The 25,318-nt window shown below is 39.0% G+C and overlaps 2 protein-coding genes across 4 annotated transcripts; one reads left to right on the forward strand and one right to left on the reverse strand.

Moving 5' to 3' along the window:
- Positions 1-1,054: 1,054 nt before the first annotated feature.
- Positions 1,055-12,511, reverse strand: sypl2a (synaptophysin-like 2a). Its single transcript, XM_058632135.1, has 6 exons — positions 12,345-12,511; positions 12,054-12,128; positions 5,785-5,903; positions 5,033-5,231; positions 4,439-4,612; positions 1,055-3,678 (listed from the first exon to the last, which is right to left on the reverse strand). Exons 1-6 carry the CDS (start codon positions 12,357-12,359, stop codon positions 3,547-3,549), a joined length of 714 nt encoding a protein of 237 aa, XP_058488118.1. The 5' UTR covers positions 12,360-12,511; the 3' UTR covers positions 1,055-3,546.
- Positions 12,512-13,701: 1,190 nt separating this feature from the next.
- Positions 13,702-22,778, forward strand: zc3h11a (zinc finger CCCH-type containing 11A). Of its 3 annotated transcripts, none has more exons than XM_058631641.1 (17): positions 13,702-13,799; positions 15,271-15,343; positions 15,615-15,770; positions 15,860-15,979; positions 16,509-16,632; positions 16,714-16,896; positions 17,036-17,101; positions 17,216-17,389; positions 17,644-17,694; positions 17,812-17,904; positions 18,135-18,185; positions 18,306-18,839; positions 18,923-18,978; positions 19,068-19,581; positions 19,760-19,932; positions 20,438-20,640; positions 21,173-22,778. In XM_058631641.1, the coding sequence occupies exons 3-17, from the start codon at positions 15,717-15,719 to the stop codon at positions 21,387-21,389; spliced, it is 2,613 nt and encodes an 870-aa protein (XP_058487624.1). In that variant the 5' UTR covers positions 13,702-13,799; positions 15,271-15,343; positions 15,615-15,716; the 3' UTR covers positions 21,390-22,778. The 3 variants fall into 3 exon arrangements, with proteins under 3 accessions (XP_058487624.1, XP_058487625.1, XP_058487623.1); XM_058631642.1 differs by having other exon boundaries at positions 13,704-13,931; XM_058631640.1 differs by having other exon boundaries at positions 13,704-15,343.
- The last annotated feature ends 2,540 nt before the right edge of the window (positions 22,779-25,318 follow it).

The following is a 25,318-nucleotide window of genomic DNA, read 5'->3' on the forward strand; positions in this document are numbered from 1 at the left end:
ACTCCATCAATTACTGGTCAGGACCAGTAGAAATTAGAGTGACGAGTAATGTAAGAGGAAGAGGGAGCTCAATAGGGGGTGGGATTAATGAAGTTGTATCTCTTCCTTTTAGGATATGTAAATTAAATCATGTTTTTTCCTTTCCTCGGTTGTCTTTAAGTTTCCACTTTTGTATTATTATTTAATTTATATTTTTTAAATATTGTTTACATGTTCACAATAAACTACTACTGTAGTAATTCACCATTCAGAGGAACCATTACATTGGTTTCAGAGCACCCTCTAGTGAGCAAAGTGTGGAAGAAGCATATAGATGTAAATGATGTGGATGAAGTTTAGGGATGAATTGTGGGGAAATAATTGCACATGACACCAGTGTCGGTTCATGTGTCAAAAATGTCATTCACATTTTTCTAAATGCTATTTTGAGATAAAAAGTAAAATTGTTTTGCCAGGTTACAGTTAAATTTTTATTTGGAAATGTCCCACTGGTTTGAATGAGTCATCGAGCACAGTGCAATTATGACTGGTGTAAATTCATTTTTTTGAAATCAGTGACACTATCAATTCACATGTGATTGTTTTTCCATAAAAGTAACTACAACTATCTTAAAATAATTAATCCCAAACTCTAATGTACATTAGTCTGGCTTTACTGGTGTATTTCTATTTTATTTTTTTATTTTCTCAATTTATACTTTTAATCCTTTATTTCATTCTCATATTCTTATGTTAAAATTTGACTGAGCACATTGTTCCTTTGTTTAATCAATGGTTTATTGGTATTAATCTCAGAGTATCATAACTTTTTATTTAATTTTAACATCCCATGTTCCAATGTTTATCCTTCCTATACATTTAAATAAGCCAGAGATTCAGTGTTTAAGCTCCATGTATCTACAATAAAAATAGTCAGTTGCTGATATGAAAACATTGTGAGCAGTGGAAAACTAATAGGGTTTATCATTTCATTTTATATATTGGATCTGCTGCTGTCTATAAATGATATTACTGTGAACCATGAGGGCAGGTGAGTCACAAATTCATTCTGTGATGTAATTAAAAAGGAGACTGTATTCAGCAGTTGAAGCTCTGGTGTTTTACATGTTGATACAGATAAACCATTGTTTTTATGCACAAACATAAATTAAGTACAACACCAATAGACCCTTACACAAGCATCAATATGTCACAATGCTCTATGTAAACTCAGATTTTTTTTTAAACTGATAAAGCAATTTATTACACACTATTCATGTCTAATTTCTATATGATGTGGGACATATTTGACTTATCACTCAGACAGTCCCTCATACATATTCTGGGCAATGAAATAAAACAGCTGTACAGATTGTTTAAGCAACCTACTAATGCACATATCCTTCATGAGGACAATTAGATCCCTCCAAGTGCAATGTGCTAACTACAGAATTATCATCAGAGTAAGAGTGTTGGGGACCAGAACATGAAAAGAACAAACGTTGAAATGTTGAGAAGGAACTCTGGTTATATGAGAGAACTATGTTTCTTTTTAAAAGCAAACTGCTGAGAACATAACTGACATTTCAAAATCATCAGGATCAGTTTTAGTAAGGAGGAAACTCACTTTTAGCATATAAACACAGTGGGAATCCATATTACGACTCTGAAGAGAATGCACAGACAACGCATATGTGTACAACCTGAAATACTAGCTGCTCAGATAAATGCAAGCATAATGATAGCTACACCAAACAAGTAAGCTTGTCAACACTTGCTCTCATAGCTGTCAGTCACCCCTAACGTTGATATTTTCATTTTATTTTCAAAATGCAAAATGAAAACATACTCCTCCTTTCATTTTTTCCTTATATGTGACTCCAACACTCCTCTGTAGAATGGCTATGAGTTCAATGCAAACCCATATGTGTGGCATTGCTGTGAAGTTATAGCAGAGCAACAGGATGGGCAGGGGTCATGAAGAAATACAGCAGGTTTTTACGTCAATCTGCCGACAACCGTGTGCTCACATTCAGACCTTTAGAACCATTTATCATTACGAGATTAAAGCTGAAGCTCCGCAGTGGAACAACACGTGTGACATTATCAAAAACTAAGACAGAGAAAGAAGCTACACACTGACCATTTCCCATCGGTAAATACGAACACAGACCCAACATTGGCTTAAAAAAAAACTGCAACAGACCAATTAATGATGATAAAAAGACACATAACCTGTATAACAATGTAAATAAAGTCTCCTCATTCAAAAGAGGGAAAGCCTTAGTGTTAGTGAGTAGTCTTAGTGTAATGTTTCGAACAAACAGGAACTACACAAGGATTAACCTCAATCACTTTCAATGTGAGGTATTGTGCACTAGCTACTGGAGTAAACATATGGTTTTCCTTGTTTTTGACAGTTCTAAATATCATTTAAAAAAAAAGAATCAGTTTCCTCACTTGAAGTACAGTAGGTTGTAGTGTGATTTTTTTTTTCTTTTAACTTACAGTGTGTAATCTGATTTTCTCTGTATGGACAAGGCACAGTTCTGTGGTTATGTAGTGTTTCTCTGAAGACTGTGGCGAGGAACAGTTTGGCTGCAAATGTGATGGTTGGGTGATTTAATGCCTCAGTCTGTGGTGTCAGCTGTTACTACAACTGGAGAAATACAAGCACACAACATGTTTTTACATTCGGCTTTGACTGGCTGTTATTTGATTTCATTTTCTGTCAGAGCTTTGCCTTTTTTCCCCCAGAAGAGGACAAGTGGGCCCCCTTCAGACCTGGTGTTAACATTTGTCCACAGTGATCTGATCCCATGTAGACAGCCTTAAGTAGGACTGATCACACTTTGACATTAAGATGTGTCTCCTGGCTTCCTGCCCCGCCCTGTATTCAAATACAAACTGTCATATCAGTTTGCAAGGACGCAACGATGATTTTTGACAAGTCTGCCTGAACAAATATGTCTGATGTAAGACATGGAAATCTGTGTTAATATTGTGGCAGTGGCTGCAAATGTATGAGCACTAATAGTGTAAAAAGAAAAATGTAATTGAGGTGGTTTCTAATGCGTCCTGAGGATGGACTGCATTCATTCCCGCTCACAAATGTGGATGTTTCCTCTAGCTATCTCAGAATCAGATCTGAGGATGCACTCGGAAAGGGTTGGGAGTGTTTATACCTAAACTTTGCTGAGATCTGAATGATCAGATCACTGGGGATGGGTATCAATATCAGGTCTGATAAGGTTTGTTACCTCACAGTTCTGACGCTCAGAAGGGCAAACGTCACTGGAGGACAGTGTGCCGATGTGAAGGCAACTGCATTGCACGTCTGCTGTTCTGATCACTTACATACACATTAGTTGACATTCAAAGAAGCTTTTTTTCTGTAGTTTTACATTTTTTGTTTGTGTTTACACTTAGTGTTTTCATAGGACATGGGGAACTTTAAGGGAGATACTTATGACAATTGCCTTTCCACGTTTGCATGCTAACATTAGGAGACCAATGTTGGGTTCAAAGCTTTCTTGATGTGGGTGAAGGCTGTTTGGTTGAGGCTCCTCAGTGTTGTGGACCAGGAGCTCCTCCTTCTTCCATGGTTGCAGGTGGGTTGGGATCCTTGTGGAAAGGGGTTTCTTTGTATATGAACCAGCAGTTACCTGCCCACAGGATCAAGTTCAAAAAGCCAAATATCTGCAGAGAGACAGGAAAACATAAAAGTTCCACAAATAAAATATTTACAAATTTAGTGTTTAGAAATTAAAAATGTAACATATTATATTCACAGCTGCTTTGGTTGTGTTGATTCTCAATATTTTTATGGGTTAACAAAACTAAACTTTCGTTTTCATTTTGCCATGTGCCTTTTATTACACATTACATTGCAAATATTAACAGGTTCATAGGCGTGACCCTGCTGAGAACAGAGCATGTAGAGGCGGTTAGTTAGAATGAATGTTATCTGGAAATCTGGAAGGTGGACTTCGTACTGTATAGTGTCACTCAACCACAAGGAATACAACTTTGTTTAAGAGACAGGAAAAATGTTTGACTGTAAAATAATAAAAAAAACTTTTTATCAGTTGCAAAACCCTGTGTAAAAAAAATTCTCAGCAGATGACTTATGGTGGGTTCTCACTTAATGTGAAAAAACTTTTCCTGTCATGTGAATCAGGATCATTTGTATTTACTCACATCACTTGATGCATTGATCCAATGTAATATATGTAATATTTCCAACACAGATCTGATAAAAACCCAAATCTATTGAGTCATTTGACCTGGAAGTGAATATTACAACTGCCAATCATGTAGTAGCGAAACTCACTGGTGACCAGAAAATTGGGCTGAAAATCATGTAAAGTGAACAAGGCTGAAGGTCATAAATGTTGCTGAAATTCGTGCTCTCTGAAAACATAATAACCACTGGAAGTGTAGCTTTAACAAGTCTTACCACGGAGGCATTGAGGCGGCCCATGGGAGGATAGTCTAATGTTTGACAGATTTCCTTGCATGGCTCCACAAGGTGGTCAGGGTTAGTGGCCCATTTGACATCAGTCAGGCCTTTGCCCCAAGCTGAGGAGGACACAAGCCACAGGAAGGCAAAGGCAGCGGTCATCACAAGGTCCTGGCAAGAAGTACAAAATAAACACTGAGCATGTTCACCTGCATTACATACACATCGATCTCACATTAATACAAGTTCCTGTTGTTTATAAATATTATCCATTATTAAAAATTAGAATATACTTCTTATGAGTGCACATTTCATTTTGTATTTGGGCATTGAGCTCTGGGAGAGAAGAAAAGTCCTAAAGATGACAATGGATTCTTCTGTGGCTTTTCTTTTTCCTCTCCTTGAATTGCAGATATGATGCACAACCAAAAAAGTTGATCACAGAGAGATGAACAATTACATCGAGAATTAAAATCGAATTCTCCTCCGCATGTATACTCGGATTCGGCAAGTTGTCCGATTGCCTGACTCAGTCGAGCTACAGTTGCAGTATAAAACAAATAAGCAAAGAAGAAAGAGGTATGCACTTACAACGATGGGACCACGACTGGTCTGACGGTAGACTTGCTGGAAGCCCAGGTAAAGGACCAGTGTGGCAGTGCAGTAAAGAAAACCAAATACGCCGACACACACAAAGAACTCGGCAGAGGAGGAGAAGTCACCCTGCAGGAAATTCTCTTTGGTCTCGCTTCCGTTACATGTTGGTATGTTGTATGAGTATGCTGACAACCTGAAGAGAAGTGCAGAGGGAAATATCTGTGTCAACAGTCGCTCTGATGACTCTTGTTTTTATACTCTGTGTGATTTCAGAGAAACAATGCCTCACCTCAGTTAATCTGCTTTCCAAGGAATGCAAGAAGAGAGAATATGAAAGGAGTAAGCAATATTTTGTCTATCACTGTCCACTGTGATTAAAAATAAATAAATAAATAAATAAATAAATAAATAAATAAATAAATAAATAAATAAATAAATAAATAAATTGCCTTTTCTTAAACAATGAGATGCGTCTTTGTGGTCACTTAAAATAATAGAAAAACTGCTGTTTGCCGGTGCTTGTGCAGACCTCTGACAGTATTGACATGAAGCAGTCATTGCAACATTAGTACTACATTCAGCTATGTCAATATGCAAACGTTGCACGGGACAGAATACAGCCACATCATAGTAATAATCCAGGTTTAACTGAAAGTTATGTGTCATACGTTAATCTCTGGCAGTGACATGCACTGAAATGCTGCTTTTATTGACAAGACAATAAAAGAAGCTCACTTCTACAGTACCTGAATGGATATTGAAAATTAGCCTTAACATCTTCGTCCTTGATTCCTGCACAGGTGACTTTGAAAGAGGTTGTCCCAGAGTACCCTCCAGTGGTTGCAAAGGCAAAGATGGTAAACACCTGCAATGGTAAAGAGAAAATAGGAGTATAAATTGCTAATTGTTGTAGACATATTTGTATGACTAACACATGTCACAAAGGCCTTTGATTCTAAGAGTAATCAAGCATGTAATTCCTCACTAAAAGTTTATACAATCGGAATGAATGAGGTGAAGAAGAAATACATATTGCAAACACACTCTTGCCTTTGCAACAAGAACTGGAACAAGGGCCTTTCTGCCTTTCTGTTCTCCGGCTTCCTCCCACACTCCAAAAACATGCAATATGGGGATGAGGTAAATAGGACACTCTAAATTGACCATAGGTGTGAGAGTGGGAGTGAATGGTTGTTTGTCTCTATATGTGGCCCTGCGATGGACGCCCTATGTCAGCTGAGATTGGCACAACACCCTCGTGTGGAGGATAAAGCGGTAGAAAACGGGTAGAAAATGGAAATGTAAGTCTTATTTTTAAGTTATAATATAGTATATTCATAAATATTTTGATAGTGTCACATGGTAATTTTACATCTTTTACAGCTCATATTACTTTAAAAAAAAATGTATATTTGCAAATCAGATTGCAATCACGTTATCTGTCAAAGGTAAGCAAACAGAAAACTCTGCAGTTGTGTTCAGTGAATGGAGTGTTTTGGATGTAATGCAGCACTGAAAACACTAGATTTGTCCAAATCAAAGGACAGAGGTTTTAGATTTTGAATATAATGTATGAATGAATATCAAACATTATAGTCATTTTCACAGATGAATGAATGTCAGCAAAAATGTTTCTTCTTACAGAGAAAGAAATGCTGATACCTTCAACTATACTGACAAACAACAGACACCAGCAGGAAGACTGGAAAGCAGAGAGGAACAAAGATCATTTCCTTTAGCCTTTAACATGAGCTGACTGCAGAGAAGGAAACCATGATTCCACTGCAGCCAGCCTGGAGAGTCAACTGTATTACAGCACTGAATACACTTTTGTTTCAACAGGTTTGAGGTAAAATGTGGCCAGTATGCATGGATTTCAGCTCAAAGATACCCTCCCTGGGGTTAAATGTAATGTGGACAAAATAAAGTTTGTCCTGATAAATGTCAGCAAATTATAAAGTGACTTTTGCTCCACAGAGAAAAATAATTGTGGTTTTAAATTCTATATAGATCGAATTGCAGCAGCATTTTTTTTGCCAGGCCAAAAATAAAAATTCATCACATTTTAACGTTAATAACACATGATACGTTTCACATGTTAGAGTGAAAAGTTATTAAATGTATCATGGTTGTAGTTCAGTTTGTTTACTTTATTAGGGAGAAGAAAAGCTTAACCATTTCCAATTTTTCTGAAGAGATAAAAAAATAATCCAATTTCTTGGATATGCTTATCATAAAATTGCTTCTCCGTCCTAAACGAATGTCCGTGTAGAAGTAATAATCATCTTGTAAACAATGTATGAGTAACCACTTTAGTGTCGAGAGGCAATATGTGACAAAGGGCACCCACTTCCCACCTCACATTATTCCCCTCCCAGGACATCCTCCCTACAATGAAAAACATCTGATAATCTATTCGATTCTTGCTTCCGTACATTATCTCCAGCATAATGTAATTTGTTCACAAACAATGGTGTAGTGTGGTCTACTGTAGAGAGTATACAGTCACTCTGTTGAAAGCACTGAGAAAGTGTTGTTTCATTTCACCTTGGTTCTATGCTTATATCTGCGAAGCATTAGCATAAAGTGCTGCAGTCTAGAATGTCAAGCTCAGCCCACTGTACCCTTGGCGCATAAAAAAGATATACACGCTCAGAGCAGCATGAGTTGCCTAACCACCACCACAATTACTACAAAAACAAAGCACACATAATGAATTGTTTTTTATATTTACTTTTTTTCTTAAGAAAATTACTGGTATCCCCATGTTTTATTTGCAAAAATGAATGGTTTTAATTCAAGTTCTGTCAAAAAATGGTGTCGATACGTATCCTTGCACACTTTTAAGAGGTTAAATGGAAGTCCTGTAGTGTGAATCCTGTGTTTACCCCTGTGTCACTTAGACTATACCACTCTTAAAACACAGGACATGCACGTAAATAAACAACTTTGTTGTTTTTTTTAAATTATCTACAATTTTCAGTTAATTTTCATTCATTTCAATAATTCCCATGGAAAGTTTCCAATTTGGAATACTTCCAAAATTCCAGAAGGAAAGTTCCTGGTAATTTAACGGGAATTTTTGGCAAGAATATTTTCCATAGGCATCTATTTTTGAAACTAAAACATCCATGGCCCCACCCCAGAATTCCGGCACAGTGCCGGAGAACTTTAAGCCATTAGTATTTTTGCAAGCTTCAGGCCCACTGAGGATTTTCAGGAATGAGTTTCATCTTTCAGGTATCTTAGGATCTCCACACCATTTCTCAGCTTTCACCTTAGCCCTGTTTGACCTACCCAGGCCAATCTGACAGCACCCCAAATAAACCCCTCAGACAGGGTGTGGTTTGTTCCCAAAAGTCGAATGTCCACTACCAGTCTCAAACTGACCGACTCCAGCATTCACCTCTAACTCTCCTAGTCAGCGAGCAGCAGGACAGACATGACAGCAGCCAGTCACATATGGCAACACTGAACTAGTAACAGACTCAGCAAGTCATGACCGCAAAAATAGCCAGACCATGTCTCACTGGGATAACCACTCACCCCATATCACACTGAAAAACTGCTGTTACTGCCGTCCAGGTTTAATAGCAGTGGCATTAAAACCAGTTTGACATTCAGTGATATCAATGATTAACATCTGCTCAAAGTATGTGTAGGAGAGAGGCAAACTATTTCTCCCACTATGTCTCACTGTGGCTGTTTAATTCAGCTTTGACCCTGGAGAAGGCTAACAACTATTTAACTTGCTGAATTACCAGAAAGATTTAAAGGCGAAGTGACCATTGAAAAGAGCAACGATCTTAAACAACTATTACACAGACATTAGCCATTAGTAGTTTCCCATTAATCATTTTGACTGTGACAGTCTAAAATTACCAAACTATGAGATCATTGTACCAGAAGTCAACAAATTTAGACTTTTATGGCCAAAAGCTTTGCACAGCACTTTGTAATGGTTTTAAAACAACAACAAAATTTTAATTGCATTGCTAGTAGGAGTTTGCCTTTTACGTTTTTGTGCAAACAAAAAAGGAAAAGAAAAAATAATATGGCTGAGCAGAAGCACAAACACACAACATTAGAAAGTAGTAAGTACCATGCAGTCCCCCATCCAGCATGATGTTATGATGCACACAGTTCCAGCAATGATCTAAAACCATCCAGGTTGAAACAAAGGTGCAGAGAGACAATCTAGAGTACCACAATAAAGCTGTATTTCAAAATGAAGATGACTTGTTCAGAACATTAATCAAACTGATCATATTACTGCTTGAAAAAAATATATACTACAATACTAAGAAAATTACCTACTTAGGTGACAATTAAGTTACCGACAGCTGAGATCTATCCCACAGAGAGGGAATCAGCCACTCAGGCTACATCCACACTACTATGTTTTCATTTGAAAATTGCATTTTTCAGATAAAATCATATCATGTGTCTAGAGCTGAAACGATTAATCGATTATTGATCGATTACTAAATTAATCAACAACTATTTTGATAATTTTAGATATGAATATTTTCTTCATTTGTTTGCTCTGGATAACAAAGAAATCATTAAAAGTTAATCATTTTGGTTTGTGGACAAAACAAGACATTTGAGAACATCATGCTTTCCAGGTTTGACAAACACAGATTTTAAGATTTTCTGATATTTTATGGACCAAACGATTAATCGAGAAAATAATCGACAGATTAATCGATTATGAAAATAATCGTTAGCTGCAGCTCTACATGTGACACTCAGGTGCACTGGGCATGTGCATGCCAGTGTAAACACAAAATGTCTGCTATGAGACAGAAGACGAAATTAAGTGTTAAATGAGCCATTTATTCACCAATGATAATCAAGTTGTAGCTGATGAGAACCAGTCATTGTTTTCAAATTTCTCTGTTTTTATATATCCAGATTAAAATACAGCCCCATAGATTTCAAAATAAGAGAGCCAGCAGCTTTGCAGAGAGGCATATCCAGAAATAATGTATGCAAAATAGTGTTATAGTCTAAATGTACCAGCAGAGCTGGTCTTGCTGTTGTGACACCCCACTGTACACTGTAACAGTACACTGTATGTTGATTATCAACAGGGCATAATGTTTCACAGGCTCACACCTTAAATACACACAGTTTAAGACAGCAGTTTGCACAGTAGCCACATAGGAGGGGGCATTCTATTACAGTTCTTTTTTTAGTGCAGAGTCCTTTCACATTATCCATTATGAAGTCCACTGCATACACTCTAAATGGCAGTGACATATGTTCTACTGAGCAACAGCACATACAGTATATACACATACAACATCCAACCAACTCAGACTGCTGTTTCCAAAACATCTGCTTAACTGCAATTGGAGGTTTCTGCAGCAACACATGGCATCAAAAGCAATCTTGTCCTGAGTGCCAGTGATTAACTGTCAGAAATTACACAAGTTTCCATCTGTCTCATATCAGTAATAAAGATTACATTAATAAACAATACATACATTTAAATCCCAAAGAAAAAGTAAAAGGTAAATAGATGTGTTCACTACACCAGAGATGATCTGAAAAGAATGTGGAGACATTCTTTTAGCAGTGTAAATGATAAAAATGTGTCCTGCACTCAAAACTGCCTCTTCTGGCCTGCAATTTAACTAAAACAAAAACTTTGACACGTCATTGTGCCCAAACATCTATTTATGTGTGTCCATGTCACAATTTTAGCACTGATAGGCATATGATTGACTTTGTTTTCCCCCTGCAAATGGATAAAATGTTATCCCACTGCAGAGTTGTGCAGCATATTGATTCACTCAAACACTCCACCTTCTCCCTCCTTCATACCAACTCAAGAGACATACACAAATGGACATATCTGTACAGTCACAATGGCAGGAAAAAAAAAACATGATGAGGATGTTCTTCACAAAGACAAATGAAGGAGGAATTCTACTGTCAGGTGCAAATAAATTATTTATGTGTTTATTAGTTATGTGATTGGATGTATCAGCACAGATGTTAAATAATACCAAAGCTGCATGAGGCTTTATCTTATCTGAGCAACTATGCCTCGACAAACAATCTAAATTAATATTTTAAGTGTGGAAAATGACCTGATGCAATCTATTCATTTAAAAAGAATGTTACAAAATATCAGTGACATCTAATGGTGAAACTGAAGGTTGTCACAAATGGTGGACACCCCATCCCTACCTTTCCCTGCTAAGTTACTAGGGATGTCCCATTCCCACTTTTTTGTGTCCAATACCGATGTCAAAACTATACTGATATTATTCCGATACAGTCATTTTAGACCATTTATGAACTATGAAGAAATTTGTGCTGAGTCATTTCAAAGACACAATTCTCCAACTATTGCAACAAATATTGTTGTAATGACTCAGCTAAAATGGTTTTGCTAAAAAATGTTTTAGCTCTATAATATAATTAAATATTTACATTTAGCTCTATTTACGACCCCAATAACACATGGTAAGCGGTTTTTAACATTTAATTGGTAGACAGGATATTCACTACCGATCTCTGCAACGTCAGATATCCGCAATTGAATTGAAGATATCGCCAAGTTTCAAGTTTCAGATATCTACAATGGCATTATGATTAGTCATAATTCAACTTTAAGATCACAATCCTCAATTGAAGATATATATACAATGCTCTTTTTAGATATCTTTAGTTAAGTTTCAGATAGTCCAAATGAAGTTGTAGATATCTCAAACTTGAATTATGACTTTGTTGTAGATATCTTTAATGACAAACCCCATACACATAAATGGCAAAACTGACGTCATTTTTGACTAGTATAAACTGAATTGCAGATATATGAAACGTTCGTTTTGACTCGTAAGAATGACGTCACATATACAACTACAAGTCATACTAGTCACAAGGAAATTACGACTGCGACTTGCCATGATAACTTAATACACCACGATCGACTTATTGCGTTGAGATAATATCATATACTGTCCGACCGTATTTAAAATAAGAATTGGATTTTACTCACCCATTCTAAGACTCGAATAAATCCAAGAGGCTCTTTCAATGGACTCAGGTCCAGAGAGAATCCAGATAACGACTTCTGTGTACAGCAAACAGAGTATGCGCACAAAAGTTGAACAAATGCACACAAACCTGACGTTTGACAGGTGTAAAGAAGTTGACACAAGCACTCGTTCACTATCTTTACCTGTTTGCCACCTTGCGGCTAACTGGCCCTGCCCTTGTTAGCCCAAAGCTGCTAACGACATGCTAACGCTAACTTCTGTCAACCTGGGTAGTTAGCAAAGTCACCTACCTGTACTGTATCCATCAAGAGGCGAAACAAGTGCAGAGTTGTATGGTTTTTACTCGTGGATTGTAAGAGTGGTCGCAAAGCCAACTTAAAGACACTCCTTGTGCATTCGAGTGTTGAAGTGCGTTGCAGTGTCAACTGACTGTCAGCGGGAGGCAGACTAACTGATAAGCTCAGCCTACTGTCATCAAAGTTCGCCCAACTCAGCCACTGTCAATACCTTGAAATAACCCTATATATAACTTCCGCTCAATTTTCAAAATAAAAAGGTGTGTGGTTAAATGTGGCTAATAGTTAGGGTACCAGTCTACACAGTCATCAGTCATCATCTACCGCTTTATCCTCCACCAGAGGGTCGCGGCAGTCTACACATTAGTATTTAAAAAATGTTTGTGTAACTACATACATACATATGTATGTATATAAAATTATGTATGGAAATACGTCTGTGCACACATTGACTTCAAAACATGAGGAAAGTAAAAAAATAATACTATCGTTTTGTTGTTGTTGGGAATTGGAAATGTTGCAATGATTTTTTTCAGTAAGTTTTCTCTTGAATGGTTAAGATATTTTGTTTAGGGGTGGGAATCACAGGGTACCTCACGATATGATACATGGTCCACAATACCAATAATATCACAATACAACGATTCTGTGATAATCAACATATTGCAAAACGATCATGTTGCGATACATCATGATATCTGTCTAACTGAAGAAAACAAAACATCTGTGAAAGGTACAGGATTTCTCTATTTATTCACAACATGAAGAAAACAAAGTCTATGTAATGAATGTGAATGCGGTGTCTCTTTTCGCGTAGCTTTCTCCACCATTATCCCGCCGTAAACTCCCTCTTCTTCGGCCAGGATAACTTCCGAGAAATCAAGTAGGGACACCTGTCGAGTGAAACTGGCAATGACTGTTTGAGTATTAATTAAAATTTCGATATTTGCCCTCAATTATTGTATTGCACAAATAAGAACAATGATATATCACAAAATCAATATTTCTACCGACACCTAATTATGTTTGTATATTTTAAAACCAAACCTAAAATATTGCTATATATTTCACGTAATAACCATAAGTAATAATTAGAAAGAGAAACAATGGTGGGAAAAAAGAATAATCAGGGAGCATATTGATATTGTAAGATTATTATTTGCATTTAAGGTAGCAGTTTTATAGACCATTTGCCTACTTATTTAAAAATATAAATTTATAAAATGTAAATTGTAAACTGTAAACTTGGCCCACTAAAACTGTCGAATTTACATTTTTTTTCCCTCGACCCAAACGCAGCATGTTGCATGGCCCGCCTACGGCCCGCCCTCGTTGATTCTGACCTACCGCCGCCATTTTGATTTAGTCCGGCTGCTGCATTCAAGGAGGAGAGACGGGTTTTCCCCACTACATTTTACAACTTTAATAATCTTTTAAAATCTGAAACTGGTAATTAACACCACATACTTTGTTTACACAACATACATTTTGGCAAACAATAGTGTTAAAGCATAAAAAGCGTATACCAGTCTAAACATTTAGCTCATGCTAACGATAAGGTCGCGAGAGACTGGTCATCAGGTAGGCCTCTGTTCAGTGTAAATAACGTGTACGAGCATGTACACAGTTCTTGTGTTCTAATTCGGACTGAAACTACATAACGTTAAAGACGTTTTGCCAGTAATGTCATTAAGTTAACATTTTACGGAATAGCACGTACATCTCACTGCGGAAAATCGTACGTAGATTGACCCAGCTAGCTTGTTGTTACTTGTTATTGTTTCACAGTAAGTATGTGATTGTTTTTTATTGTACTGGTATTAACTAAGATACGCGTATCTTTAAACCGCCAAGAAGGCGGTTTGTGTCTTGCGGTATTTGCTAAGAAACGTCGGCCCGAGTCAGCTTCGTCAGACCATTCACAATATACGCACTCTAATAGCAGCATTGTCGTATTGGTCGAGTAACTTAGGTCGTTGTTTTCTTACAGTATAGGTGTGTGTTTTTTTGTTTGTTTGTTTGTGTGTGTGTGTGTGCGTGTGTTGTGCTGCAACTTCAGAGTGCTTTCCATCTGTTACTTAAAATGGACGACAGGCTTGTTTTTCACACTGATCTTCATGGTAGATCGAGGGCCTTCATGTTTAGAGTTAATAAACAACACGGCTGTTGTGGAACTTGGGAAATCACAAAATATACAGTTTGTTGTTCTATACCAGATACTTGATGTCAGTGATTACTTAAATATAGGTTGAATGCATATAATACCCAAACTCTAGTTTGTCCTGGAGTCTGAACAGGAAGCATACTGGTATTTGTGTCATGATGCTGTACAAATTGTCTCATTTGTTGTTGTGCACAATTGCCTGTTTCTGAATAACCCAATTTTCCAGGTCCACGGGGAGTGTTTTTGATTGGTTTATAGGTTTAAATTCATCCTGTTGGCCCATTGTGGGGGAATCCCTGGATTTGGATAGAGAATTCATTGGCAGAAGATTTTTTTTCTTCAGCATTAATATTTCACAGCTGATAATGTCTAGAAGCGTGAATATTTTACCCAGCTTTCTACTGCCATCAGCAAATATCGTCAAGTTTTCAAAATGCCACCAAGTCCAAGAAGAAGCTGAGGATTTTTTTCCCACACAACCACATTCTGCCCATTTTTGCCACATCGGTTTAAGGCTTTTTTGGATCCATTTTTCCTTTGTGGCTGTTTACTTCCCCCTGTTTATTTCTTATAGCTATATGCATCCATTGATTAAAAAAAAATCCCCAACGGACTATTGCACCCACCATCAGTAATATTTAGCAGTCGGGCGGAGATAAAGATGTCTGAGAGAAAGGATATATCGTAGGAAGACCAGTATCTCTGGGCGACCCACCCCCCTTTTCCTCTTATCTCATGGATCAAGTGTTCCTTCAGGACTCCACACCACTACGGGAACACCCTACCAGCAGTGTACTCAAGAGGGACACAAGCGTCTCAGCCACCTCAGGTAATATAACATTATGCTAAAGCAGTGCTCAACAAAACTTCAGATGAAATGCACAGTATGTTAAAAAAGAAGTCTTACTGAAATTTCAGGAACCCTATATTTTTTAGTAATAATCTCTTGTGTATATAAGGTTGAGCAAGTCATGTTTACATATCAGCCTACTCTGTTTGAAAGAAAAAAACAAACACAAAGGCTTCTTTGTAATTGCTGCACATCTGCAGACAGAGTAGGAGTTGTGTTTCTGATGTGCTGCTGTTCTCTGGGTTATCAGGGAGAGTCCAATTGGTCCTGAAGAGAACCATCTGCTGATCCACTCAGTTTAAAGTGGGAAGTCTCATCACCGCCGCGACTCCAGAGGCCTACCAGTATCACCATGACAAACAATGGAGATGACTGCTACTTCTTTTACTATTCTACCTGCTCTAAAGTAAGAAAACTCTGAGCACAAGCCTATACACCCATAATGTGACGTGACCAGAGCAGTATGGTTTTGATACCTTTTATTTGTTGCTGCAGGGTGACAGTTGCCCTTTTCGACACTGTGAGGCAGCGATGGGCAACGAGACAGTCTGCAACCTGTGGCAGGAAGGACGCTGCTTTCGGAGTATCTGCAAATTTCGCCACATGGAAATCACTGTAAGCACAATTTAAACCTGAGTTTTTAAGTTATGGGAGAAAAAAAAACTTTCTAGCCATGGCCTTTTGAGACTGTGGGTGTTCTGAATGGATGTTAACAAAGAATTACCGTCTCTGAGTAAATCTAAAGCCAAAGGGAGAGGCCTAAGACTATATGTTTATTTAAAACGCGTTAAGCAAGCATATTTGCAACAAAATTTATGCATTTTTAAATGTAAATTGTGTAGTGTGGATGTTGCCTAAGCCTCCCCTCCTGTTTCTCAAGCTGTTGAGCACTGGGAAGGCAGTTGCACAGCTAGCTTCTCAGCAGTCTGCATTATTATCTCATCTGGTGCAAGACTTTTGTTAATGTAACTAACGTTAACTCTTATTGCTAAAAAAAATATTGATTGCATTTCAATTAAAATGTATCCCTTTCTTTGGATAATTGTTTAGCTGCTTTTTGCATGTCTTAGTGCAGTTTAATGAACATGAACCCGTCTCCACCGTGCATTCTATAACATACTGTTTATCCCTTGCATCAAAACAGAAAAACCGAAAGGAGATACCCTGTTATTGGGAGAACCAGTCAGCAGGCTGCCAGAAATCACACTGTGCCTTCTTCCATGAAAGGGCCCGCTACATTGATGGCATGTTTGTCCCAGCTGATAAAAGTGAGTGGTCGTTCTCCATTTAAAATGAAGACACACTCCACCTGTAAAAGGCTGCATTGATAATAACTGTAATTCTTACAGGTCTGATCAAGCGTGAGGAGCTGCCAGCTGAGGAACCAGCTCCTCCACCAACTGCCACTCTCACCACTGCAGCTAATCCCCAGCTCAGAGGGGTCATTAAGACAGAAAATCAAGAGCCAGTACCCAGCCCTACCCACCCACCAGTGGTGATTAATCCTGCAGACGATGATGAGGATGAAGATGGTGAGCTAGATTTGATAATATAATTACTTTCTTGTCTTTTTTAACCTTTTTGTTCTTTTCTTATGATATTGTTTGAATGTCCTCACCTTAAATGGAGACGGTGTCTTCTAGTCTTTACCATTATTGTCTTTGTTTCCAGACCAGTTCTCAGAGGAGGGAGATGATGGCAAGGGCGGACCTTCTCCCAGAAAGCAACCCAAATCAGGTGAGGCTGAGGTCATATATTTTGGAAGCATTATTTGTATCCCAAGCTGCAATACCACCAAATTCTATGTGACCGTGGTTTTTGATTTAATAAAGTTGTGTTTTGTGTTGTCAGGTGACTCACTGAATTTTGGAGTGAGCACCCTGGAGGAGATCCGACTCAGGAAAGCCCTGAAGGCCAGCATGAAGAAAGCCGGTTACCCTATCCAGAGTTCTGATTTAAGGGCCAATGGAGAGAAAGAAAATCTCCAGTCATTTTTTCGACCAGGCGTCTATGAGTCCAGAGAAGGTAAAAAGCAGGGACTTGTGAGAAGCTGAATTCCTCACAAATTCTGCTTATGTCCTTAATTCAAAGTACATGTTACAATCTTAATGATTCATCAATCATTCACTGATAACCATCCGTCTTATTAATACATGCAACAATTAATCAGTTAGTAGTTGTTAATGTAATTATGTAATCAGTCTCCCTTTTTTTTCTAAAGAGGGTATATTTCAGAAGTAATATAAATTAATATTTTCTGGTTTCTTTGCTCCATGTAGCACTTGAAGAAACCAGGAAATCAAGAGGCAGTGTGGCCGAAAGGCTCGGAAGTAAGTTGCCCATCATTGATGAAATTCTTGTTTCATTATTTTTAAGCTCATCAGAAGAACTGGGACACAGTGGCTAGTAATTGTAGTGGTAACCCTCATGGCTTCTCCTTTGTGAAGGTGTGAAAGGTGGAGAAGGTGTCTCGCTGAAGAGGAGTCTGGCTGATCGTTTGGGGAGAGTTGTGGATGAGGAAGAAAAGTCCCCAAAGAAATGTGAGTGTTGTGTAATATATTGTGAATTTTTTAAAATGACCTCAGGGCTACTCTCAGAACATCATCTGCAACTTTTTATCCTGCCAGTGACGTAGTTAATTAAAGTGGGAAGAAATTGTGACTGTGAAACAATTGTCTATGTGAGCAGGATGTCTTATGATGTAGTTTGTAAATTGCAACGTCTAGTATGGATATCTGTTCAAACTGTTTTCCCCCTTCTGCTTCTTAAGCTCTGAAGGACAGACTTGGATTGTCTGCTGCTCTTGATGAATCTGATGCAGGTAAAAAAAAATGCTGAAGGACATGTTTCCTTACATTGACCCTGCCCATTATTTTTGAATTGAAAACCATGCAGATTTATTAAAACATTGTATATTGTTTTGCCACAAATTTCCCAACAGCTGAGACCAGCACAGAGTCAAAGAGAGAATCCAAACGGATCCGCATCAAAACACTGGAGGAGATCAAACAGGAGAAGGCAGCAAAGTCTCAGAACCAGACCGATGGCCCCTCAGTTGTTAGTCCTGAAAGCACAGAAACAGTCACTACTAAAGCCAGTAAGGGCGTTAAGCGAGCCACCACAGTAAAAGACGATTCAATTAGCCGAGTCAAAACATTCTCCGAGATCTTGCAAGCCAAGAAAAAGAGAGAGCAAGAGCAGCAGGAGAATAGATCCATTCCAAAGAAGGCAAAGCACAGCGGAGACAATGCTCCAGGCAAGAGCCAGGTCAAGCCAGACACAACTGGACCTGGTCCCGAATCCACAAACGCATTAGATGTTCGAGTCAAGACCCTGGAGGAGATCCGCCAGGAGAAGGCAGCGAGGATTCAGGCTCAGAAGGCCATGGAGACTGAAAACAAGACACCTCCTGATAGTGAGGAGAATGGAGTTAAGAAACCTCGTCTTCTGCGCATCAACAAACTAGCTTCCAACGGTAAGATAGGTCCCTGTATGTTTGCACAATTGTTGTAAATATCTATCAACTCTAATCACATCTTACATACAATGTCTTAACAGGCTGTGACACAACAGAGAAGAGTGCTGAGGTTCCAGAAGAAGGTGCTGCTCCTCAGGTAAGGCGTTGAAACCACTGCAGCGTTGTTTGTTGCAACTGGTTCTTTTACTGACTGTAGGTGATGGCCTTTATTTCATGTCTTTCTAGACCAGCCCTGCCAGACGCAACGTCAAGGTCAAGACCTTCGAGGAGATCATGCGTGAAAAGCGTCTTCGCAAACAGGAAATGGAGGAGCAGGAAAAAGCATCCACTGAAACATCACTGACACAGACAGCCGATGGGGGCCTGAAAAGAAAGATTGACTGTCTGACATCACCAGGCTCTTTATCCCCTTCCTCCACCACCCCAACTCCCGACACCACTCCTTCCAACCAAAAGTTGCCTGTCCGTAAACTGATCCCCCTCAAAGCCAAGGATGCCTCACCTCTGAACAGCACTACTTCTCCTGGTGCAACAGTTGCTGCTGTTGCAGTTGTGACCTCAGTCCCCGTTAAGCGGAGCTCTTCTCCACAGGAGCAGGAGTTCCACTCACAAAGCCCAAGAAGCTCCAGGGAGGTTCCAGACAAAAACACAAGAAACTCTATGGGACTGTCACCTTCCAAACAGGCTGCTACTGCTGATAATCTGAGGAAATCCCCAGAACACACTATAGACACCAAAGGTACCCCACCTCTACTGCTGTGAACCCCACACTTCTATTTGAGTGTTACAGAAACTTTAATTGCAATTGAGTGACTTTGTTGGGGTCACTGTTGTGCTGATTATTTTTTTTGCCTTTAAAACATAAAGATGAAACGCTAACGCTGTTCAATTTGTTTTTCTTAAAATTTCTAATTCAGTGAGGCCCAAACTGAATGTGAGGCCTTCTGTTGTGAAGCCTGCAGTGCATGTGAAACCAGGCCAGAAGGGGAGGGGAACGGAGAGATCTGCTGTAGCTGCTGTGAAACCCTTGAACAGCAGCTGCACGGAGATGGAAGAGCAACTGCAGGAGACAGCGTCCAGTGAAGCACAGGTAGGTTGGGAACAGTTCAATAGACTGATTTTCTTAAATCAATAGTATAGTCTGTAGAATGTAAAAAAATTACATCCAGTCTTTCCCAAACTTAAAAACAATCTCTAAACGATAGTCAATTTTCTTGTTTCTTTTACCATATGGAGCAAAAAGCAAAAAAGCAAATATTCACATTTAAGAATAAAAAAAACCAGACCTTGTTTTAATGAAGCTGGCCATCTAATTTAGACATCTCTATTGTTGTAGCTCTAGTTTTTATGTCTGTCTGTAATAAGTCCCCATTTATGTTTATGAAAGTCTTATAATTTGGGTCAAACATTCATGTACATTCGTGGATTAACAGCTTAGATAGGGGTGTTTTATGTCAAAGGTCACAGATTGAAAAAAATTATATTCCATTTAAGTCAGCATACATTTCTTTTGAAAATAAAAAGTCTTCATTTTGTGGTAAAGAATCAAAAACATTCCAGTGCTGTGGCTGACCTTCACTCTCTTGTGTTGTCAGGTGTTCCCATCCTCCAGTGCAGAGGCTCAGCTGAGCTCTACTGTCCCACGCAGTCCCAGTACTCTGCTGGACTTAACCTCCAGCTCCAGCCCACTGAGAGAGGAGCTCCAGACTGTTCCAGTCTTCAGTCAGAGTCCAAGCCAAGAAACCAAGTTGACTGTCAGTGCATCTTCTTCAAGGGAGGCTTGTGCAGTCCCGCAAAGGTAAAGATCTGCATACATTTTATACACAAACGCTGATCCATTTAAGGTCAGGGTTCTGTGGTGACTCAATCAGTGTGTGAAAATGATGACTCATGCTCTCCGAGCCATTCTTTCACAATTTGACCCTGTTGAATCCTGGCATTTTCAACTTGGAATATGTCTGAAATTCAATATATTTAAGTAGTCAACTGACCTCTCACGGTATTTTGCACACCAAACTGCATAACAGAACTGACCTAATTTGAAATAAATAAGACAAAAGTGAACAGTGTTTTTACTTTTGATGCAAGTGGAAGCCATTTTAGAATCCTATGTTGGGGTTTATGAGGCTGCGCCGTCTTTCTAAGTGTGAAATCTCTCCTACATGGATGTTCTGAGATAGTGGACATGCGAATGGTAGGTATGTGACCCAGTATGTGAAGGATAGAGAGAAATTAAAACCCGGCTTTAGAATATCTTATAATTGATTGTGGGTATTGTGATGCAGAATTGTTGGTCACTAAATCAATCAACAAATCTTTGTGTGTTTCAGCTTGGTGCAGAAAACTCCCTCTCAGCCAAAGGTACGGAGGCAGAGCACAAGTGTGTCCCGCACCCTCTCCACTTCTGCGCTCTCCTCCTCCTCAGCCATGGACGACTTTGAGCAGCTGATGAACGAGTTCACCGATGACCACCTGGAGGAAGATGTGGACCCCAGCATCGGAGAGGACGACCTGCTCCAGGAACTGTCAGAGATGATTGACAGCTGAGAGCCCTGTTGTGCACAATCAACACTCTGCCCCAATTTTTTTTTTTTTAGCCACAAACTCTGTCTCTGTATTTACAAATGGACACTAACATCCGTGATCTCTCGACTATTTTGAAAGCATTTTTGATGAGAAGTTACACTCATTTTAAGATTTTTATTTCATTTGTTCAGTTCTTCTCTCGTATACAATCTTTGTTTTTATTTCCTGACCATGTGCACATGGTATGACCAGCATTTAATCTGCAGGGCTTTGTCATGTGTGTGTTGATGTTCACTGTCCAAAGTCTCCGTACGGATTACAAAAGCCTGAGAAAGAGGGCTTCCGCGGTATTGCTAACATGACAGGGCTCGGTCCAATTTCAAATAAGCACCAGCTGCGGCCTGATGTTCCTTAAGACTAGTCCTCGGAGCTGAGAAAAGATGAATAAAACAGTCAAAGCTGAGCAGAACTAAACTATGATGTTGGGAATCATGCAGACTATATTGTAGAGACACGCCTGACATCTCAGCTTCAGCACTCGGCACTTTTGAGACGCAAAAAACAGAATGATGGGGGGGAAAAAACTGCAATAGATTATTACAATTATCTGTAAATATCAGTAGATGGGTGCAAAGGAACAGCTTTTAACTGGCTGATTGACTTTGCTTGTGGACTGTCCTTTCCCTTCATGGTACGTCTTTCTTTGTCTTTTTGACTGTTGTAGCTGAGACAAAATGGTGTAACAAGACTGTCACACGAACTGCGACAGCCCTCGTCAAGAATTCTTGGTTGATGTTAGATGTTGGGATGATGGATTCCTATTTCAGAGAGAGAGAGAGAGAAGTGATATTTGTATACTGAGTATGCAGAGGGAAACTAGGAATAATCAGTACTGCTGCATGTAACAGTAGCTGACCCCCCGCCCCCCAACTAACTTCTGTTTGTGCTGTTAATGAGTGGATGGGACTGTTGTTGCTCAGCCAGTTCCAAGTTGAGGACGTGTGTAAATGTTTGTGTTGGACTTAAATTATGAGGCCGTCAAAGCGGCAAAGGTCAGAATCAGTCATGAGCATGTAACGGTGCCCCCTTTTTGGTCTGTGACTGTCCCTCGTCGACTCATGTTCTGCGTATGTTTTGTTCACCGGTTGTTTAGTCAGGGACACACTTTGAAACGTTTGTAATAAATGTTACACCTCAGGGACTGTTTCTGATTTGGTAAGCTCTTTATGTGTTTCACAAACACTGTCGTTCATGTCGGTAATGCTGTCTTAAGTTGTTTTCGTTTTGTTTTTTTATCAATGAATTCTTAGTCTTGAGTTTTTTTTATGTTTGCTCTGACCCTTTTCCTCAAGCTTACTATTCAAAGTGACTTGTAAATAATGCTGTGTAAATAAAAATGCTTTTAGTGAACTGCTCCTTCACTTGTGAATTAAGACAAATAATTAAAGATAGAACTCTATTCCCCTAATATCTAATCTAAACTGTATCCTGATAAATAATCTAAGGGAAAATGAAAAATACAAAGAAGCAAGGCTGTCTCAGCTGTTTGACCAGAGACTAAATCAGGAATTTATTTATTTTTTCAAATCATCAAAAATTAAAAACAAAATGATTCAGTACAATTTGCATGGCCATGATTAGAAAGCTTCTATCTATCAAACTCTTCAAAGCAGGGTGAAACTGCAGGTAAGGAGAAAACACATAATAAAAACCAGGTAGGTTATATTGTTGCTGTATTTCTTGAAATGTACATACAGCATTTGTGGTGAGAAGCTGTGCCAGGATAGGAATGAATGAATTATAAAGGCTCAAAAATTAATATTGGATATTTAATTTATGACCAAACTGAGAGCAATGTGAACAAGTTAAGATGTGAAATTCTCATATTCACATCCCACCTTTTCTCTGCATTTATATAATACAGTGATGTTACAAATAATTGTATTACTTAATTAAGAGACCAGAAAACATGTATAATGTATGTTATACTGTAAATGTAACCATGTGTCCTTGAATGTCTTGTTATGCCTTGAGAGGTGGAGGATGTTGGCAGAATAAGTCTTCAGCCTGTGGCATAATCTTTCATCAGCCAATATCAGCATTTCATCCTGACTGCAAGGTAACAGCAGCAGCATACATTTATATTTAATTTAACAACGGGATGAATTAAGTCTGTGTTCTGTCTTTTCTGTTAAATAATCTGCATGTCATTGGCCTGTGGGAGGACACTTGATGACCTGCAGATATGTATGATTTGTTTTTATGTTTAAATCTAATCTATATTCTGGTAAATAATCCAAAGGGAAGTGGAAACTACAAAGAAGCAATAAGGGAATAATTTTATTCCACTCAGTCATTCAAAAAAAACATACAAGTTAAATTTATATTTTGAAATCATCCAAATAATAATAAAAAAAAATCATCCTCCAAAAAATGATTCTAACCCAACCAATGATTATATTCCACAAGCAAATAAATGACATATACATATTTTTACACTAACATCTGAGTGGGATGGTGGTGTTGTGGTTAAATTAAGTAGCTCTTAATTCTGTTACTGTTGCACGAATGTGCTGAGTTCAATCCCAGGTCTGAGGTGTTTCTTTGTGCAGTATATATGTCTCCCATTCCTTACTCAAAATTGTTTATTCATGTTGTACTGTACTATAACATTTTGGTGTGTCAAAAATGTCATGTGTTTAAAACCACAATCTGTTTTAGTAAGGCATGGGAGCAACAGGGAGAACATCCCCACAGAAGATCCCAGACCTGGATTCATACACAGCACTTTCTTAAAACTGCAACAATGGTGACAACAACTAACCACTACACCTACATGCCATATCCTACACTTGACTGTCCTTAATGACACCAAAATGTCATAGTTTAGTATGTCGTCCAAAAGATCTCAAACATGTCATAGTTTAGTATGTTGTCCAAAATAAGACAAACATGTCATAGTTTAGTATGTCGTCCAAAAGGTCACAAAAATGTCATAGTTAGTATGTCGTCCAAAATTTGACAAAAATATCATAGTTTAGTCAGTCAGTCATCATCTACCGCTTTATCCTCCACCAGAGGGTCGTGGGGGGTGCTGTGCCAATCTCAGCTACATCGGGCGATAGGTGGGGTACACCCTGGACAGTTCGCCAGTCCATCGCAGGGCCACACACAGATAGAGACAAACAACCATTCACTCTCACACTCACTCCTATGGTCAATTTAGAGTGTTCAATTCACCTATCCCCACATTGCATGTTTTTGGACTGTGGGAGGAAGCCGGAGAACCCGGACAGAACCCACGCACACACGGGGAGAACATGTAAACTCCATGCAGAAAGGCCCTTGTTCCAACCGGGGCTCGAACCCGGGTCTTCTCGCTGCAAGGCGAGAGTGCTAACCACTACACCACCGTGTGGCCTTCATAGTTTAGTATGTCGTCCAAAATGAGACAAAAATGTCATAGTTTAGTCAGTCAGTCATCATCTACCGCTTTATCCTCCACCAGAGGGTCGTGGGGGGTGCTGTGCCAATCTCAGCTACATCGGGCGATAGGTGGGGTACACCCTGGACAGTTCGCCAGTCCATCGCAGGGCCACACACAGATAGAGACAAACAACCATTCACTCTCACACTCACTCCTATGGTCAATTTAGAGTGTTCAATTCACCTATCCCCACATTGCATGTTTTTGGACTGTGGGAGGAAGCCGGAGAACCCGGACAGAACCCACGCACACACGGGGAGAACATGCAAACTCCATGCAGAAAGGCCCTTGTTCCAACCGGGGCTCGAACCCGGGTCTGCAAGGCGAGAGTGCTAACCACTACACCACCGTGTGGCCTTCATAGTTTAGTATGTCGTCCAAAATGAGACAAAAATGTCATAGTTTAGTATGTCGTCCCTAATTTGACAAAAATGTCATAGTTTAGTATGTCGTACAAAATTTG

The sequence above is a fragment of the Solea solea genome, chromosome 6 (genome assembly GCF_958295425.1).
Source record: "Solea solea chromosome 6, fSolSol10.1, whole genome shotgun sequence".
In the NCBI taxonomy this organism is placed as follows: Eukaryota; Metazoa; Chordata; class Actinopteri; order Pleuronectiformes; family Soleidae; genus Solea; species Solea solea.

Coding starts and splice junctions, on each gene's coding strand:
- sypl2a (XM_058632135.1), bottom strand. Junction 5,904..12,053: donor TTATTCGAGTCTTAGAATGG/GTGAGTAAAATC, acceptor TTACCATTGCAG/GTGTTTACCATCTTTGCCTT. Junction 3,679..4,438: donor GCCGCCTCAATGCCTCCGTG/GTAAGACTTGTT, acceptor GTCTCTCTGCAG/ATATTTGGCTTTTTGAACTT.
- zc3h11a (XM_058631641.1), top strand. CDS start 15,717: ATGACAAACAATGGAGATGACTGCTACTTCTTTTACTATTCTACCTGC. Junction 16,633..16,713: donor GTTTGTCCCAGCTGATAAAA/GTGAGTGGTCGT, acceptor TAATTCTTACAG/GTCTGATCAAGCGTGAGGAG. Junction 17,905..18,134: donor AGAAAAGTCCCCAAAGAAAT/GTGAGTGTTGTG, acceptor CTGCTTCTTAAG/CTCTGAAGGACAGACTTGGA.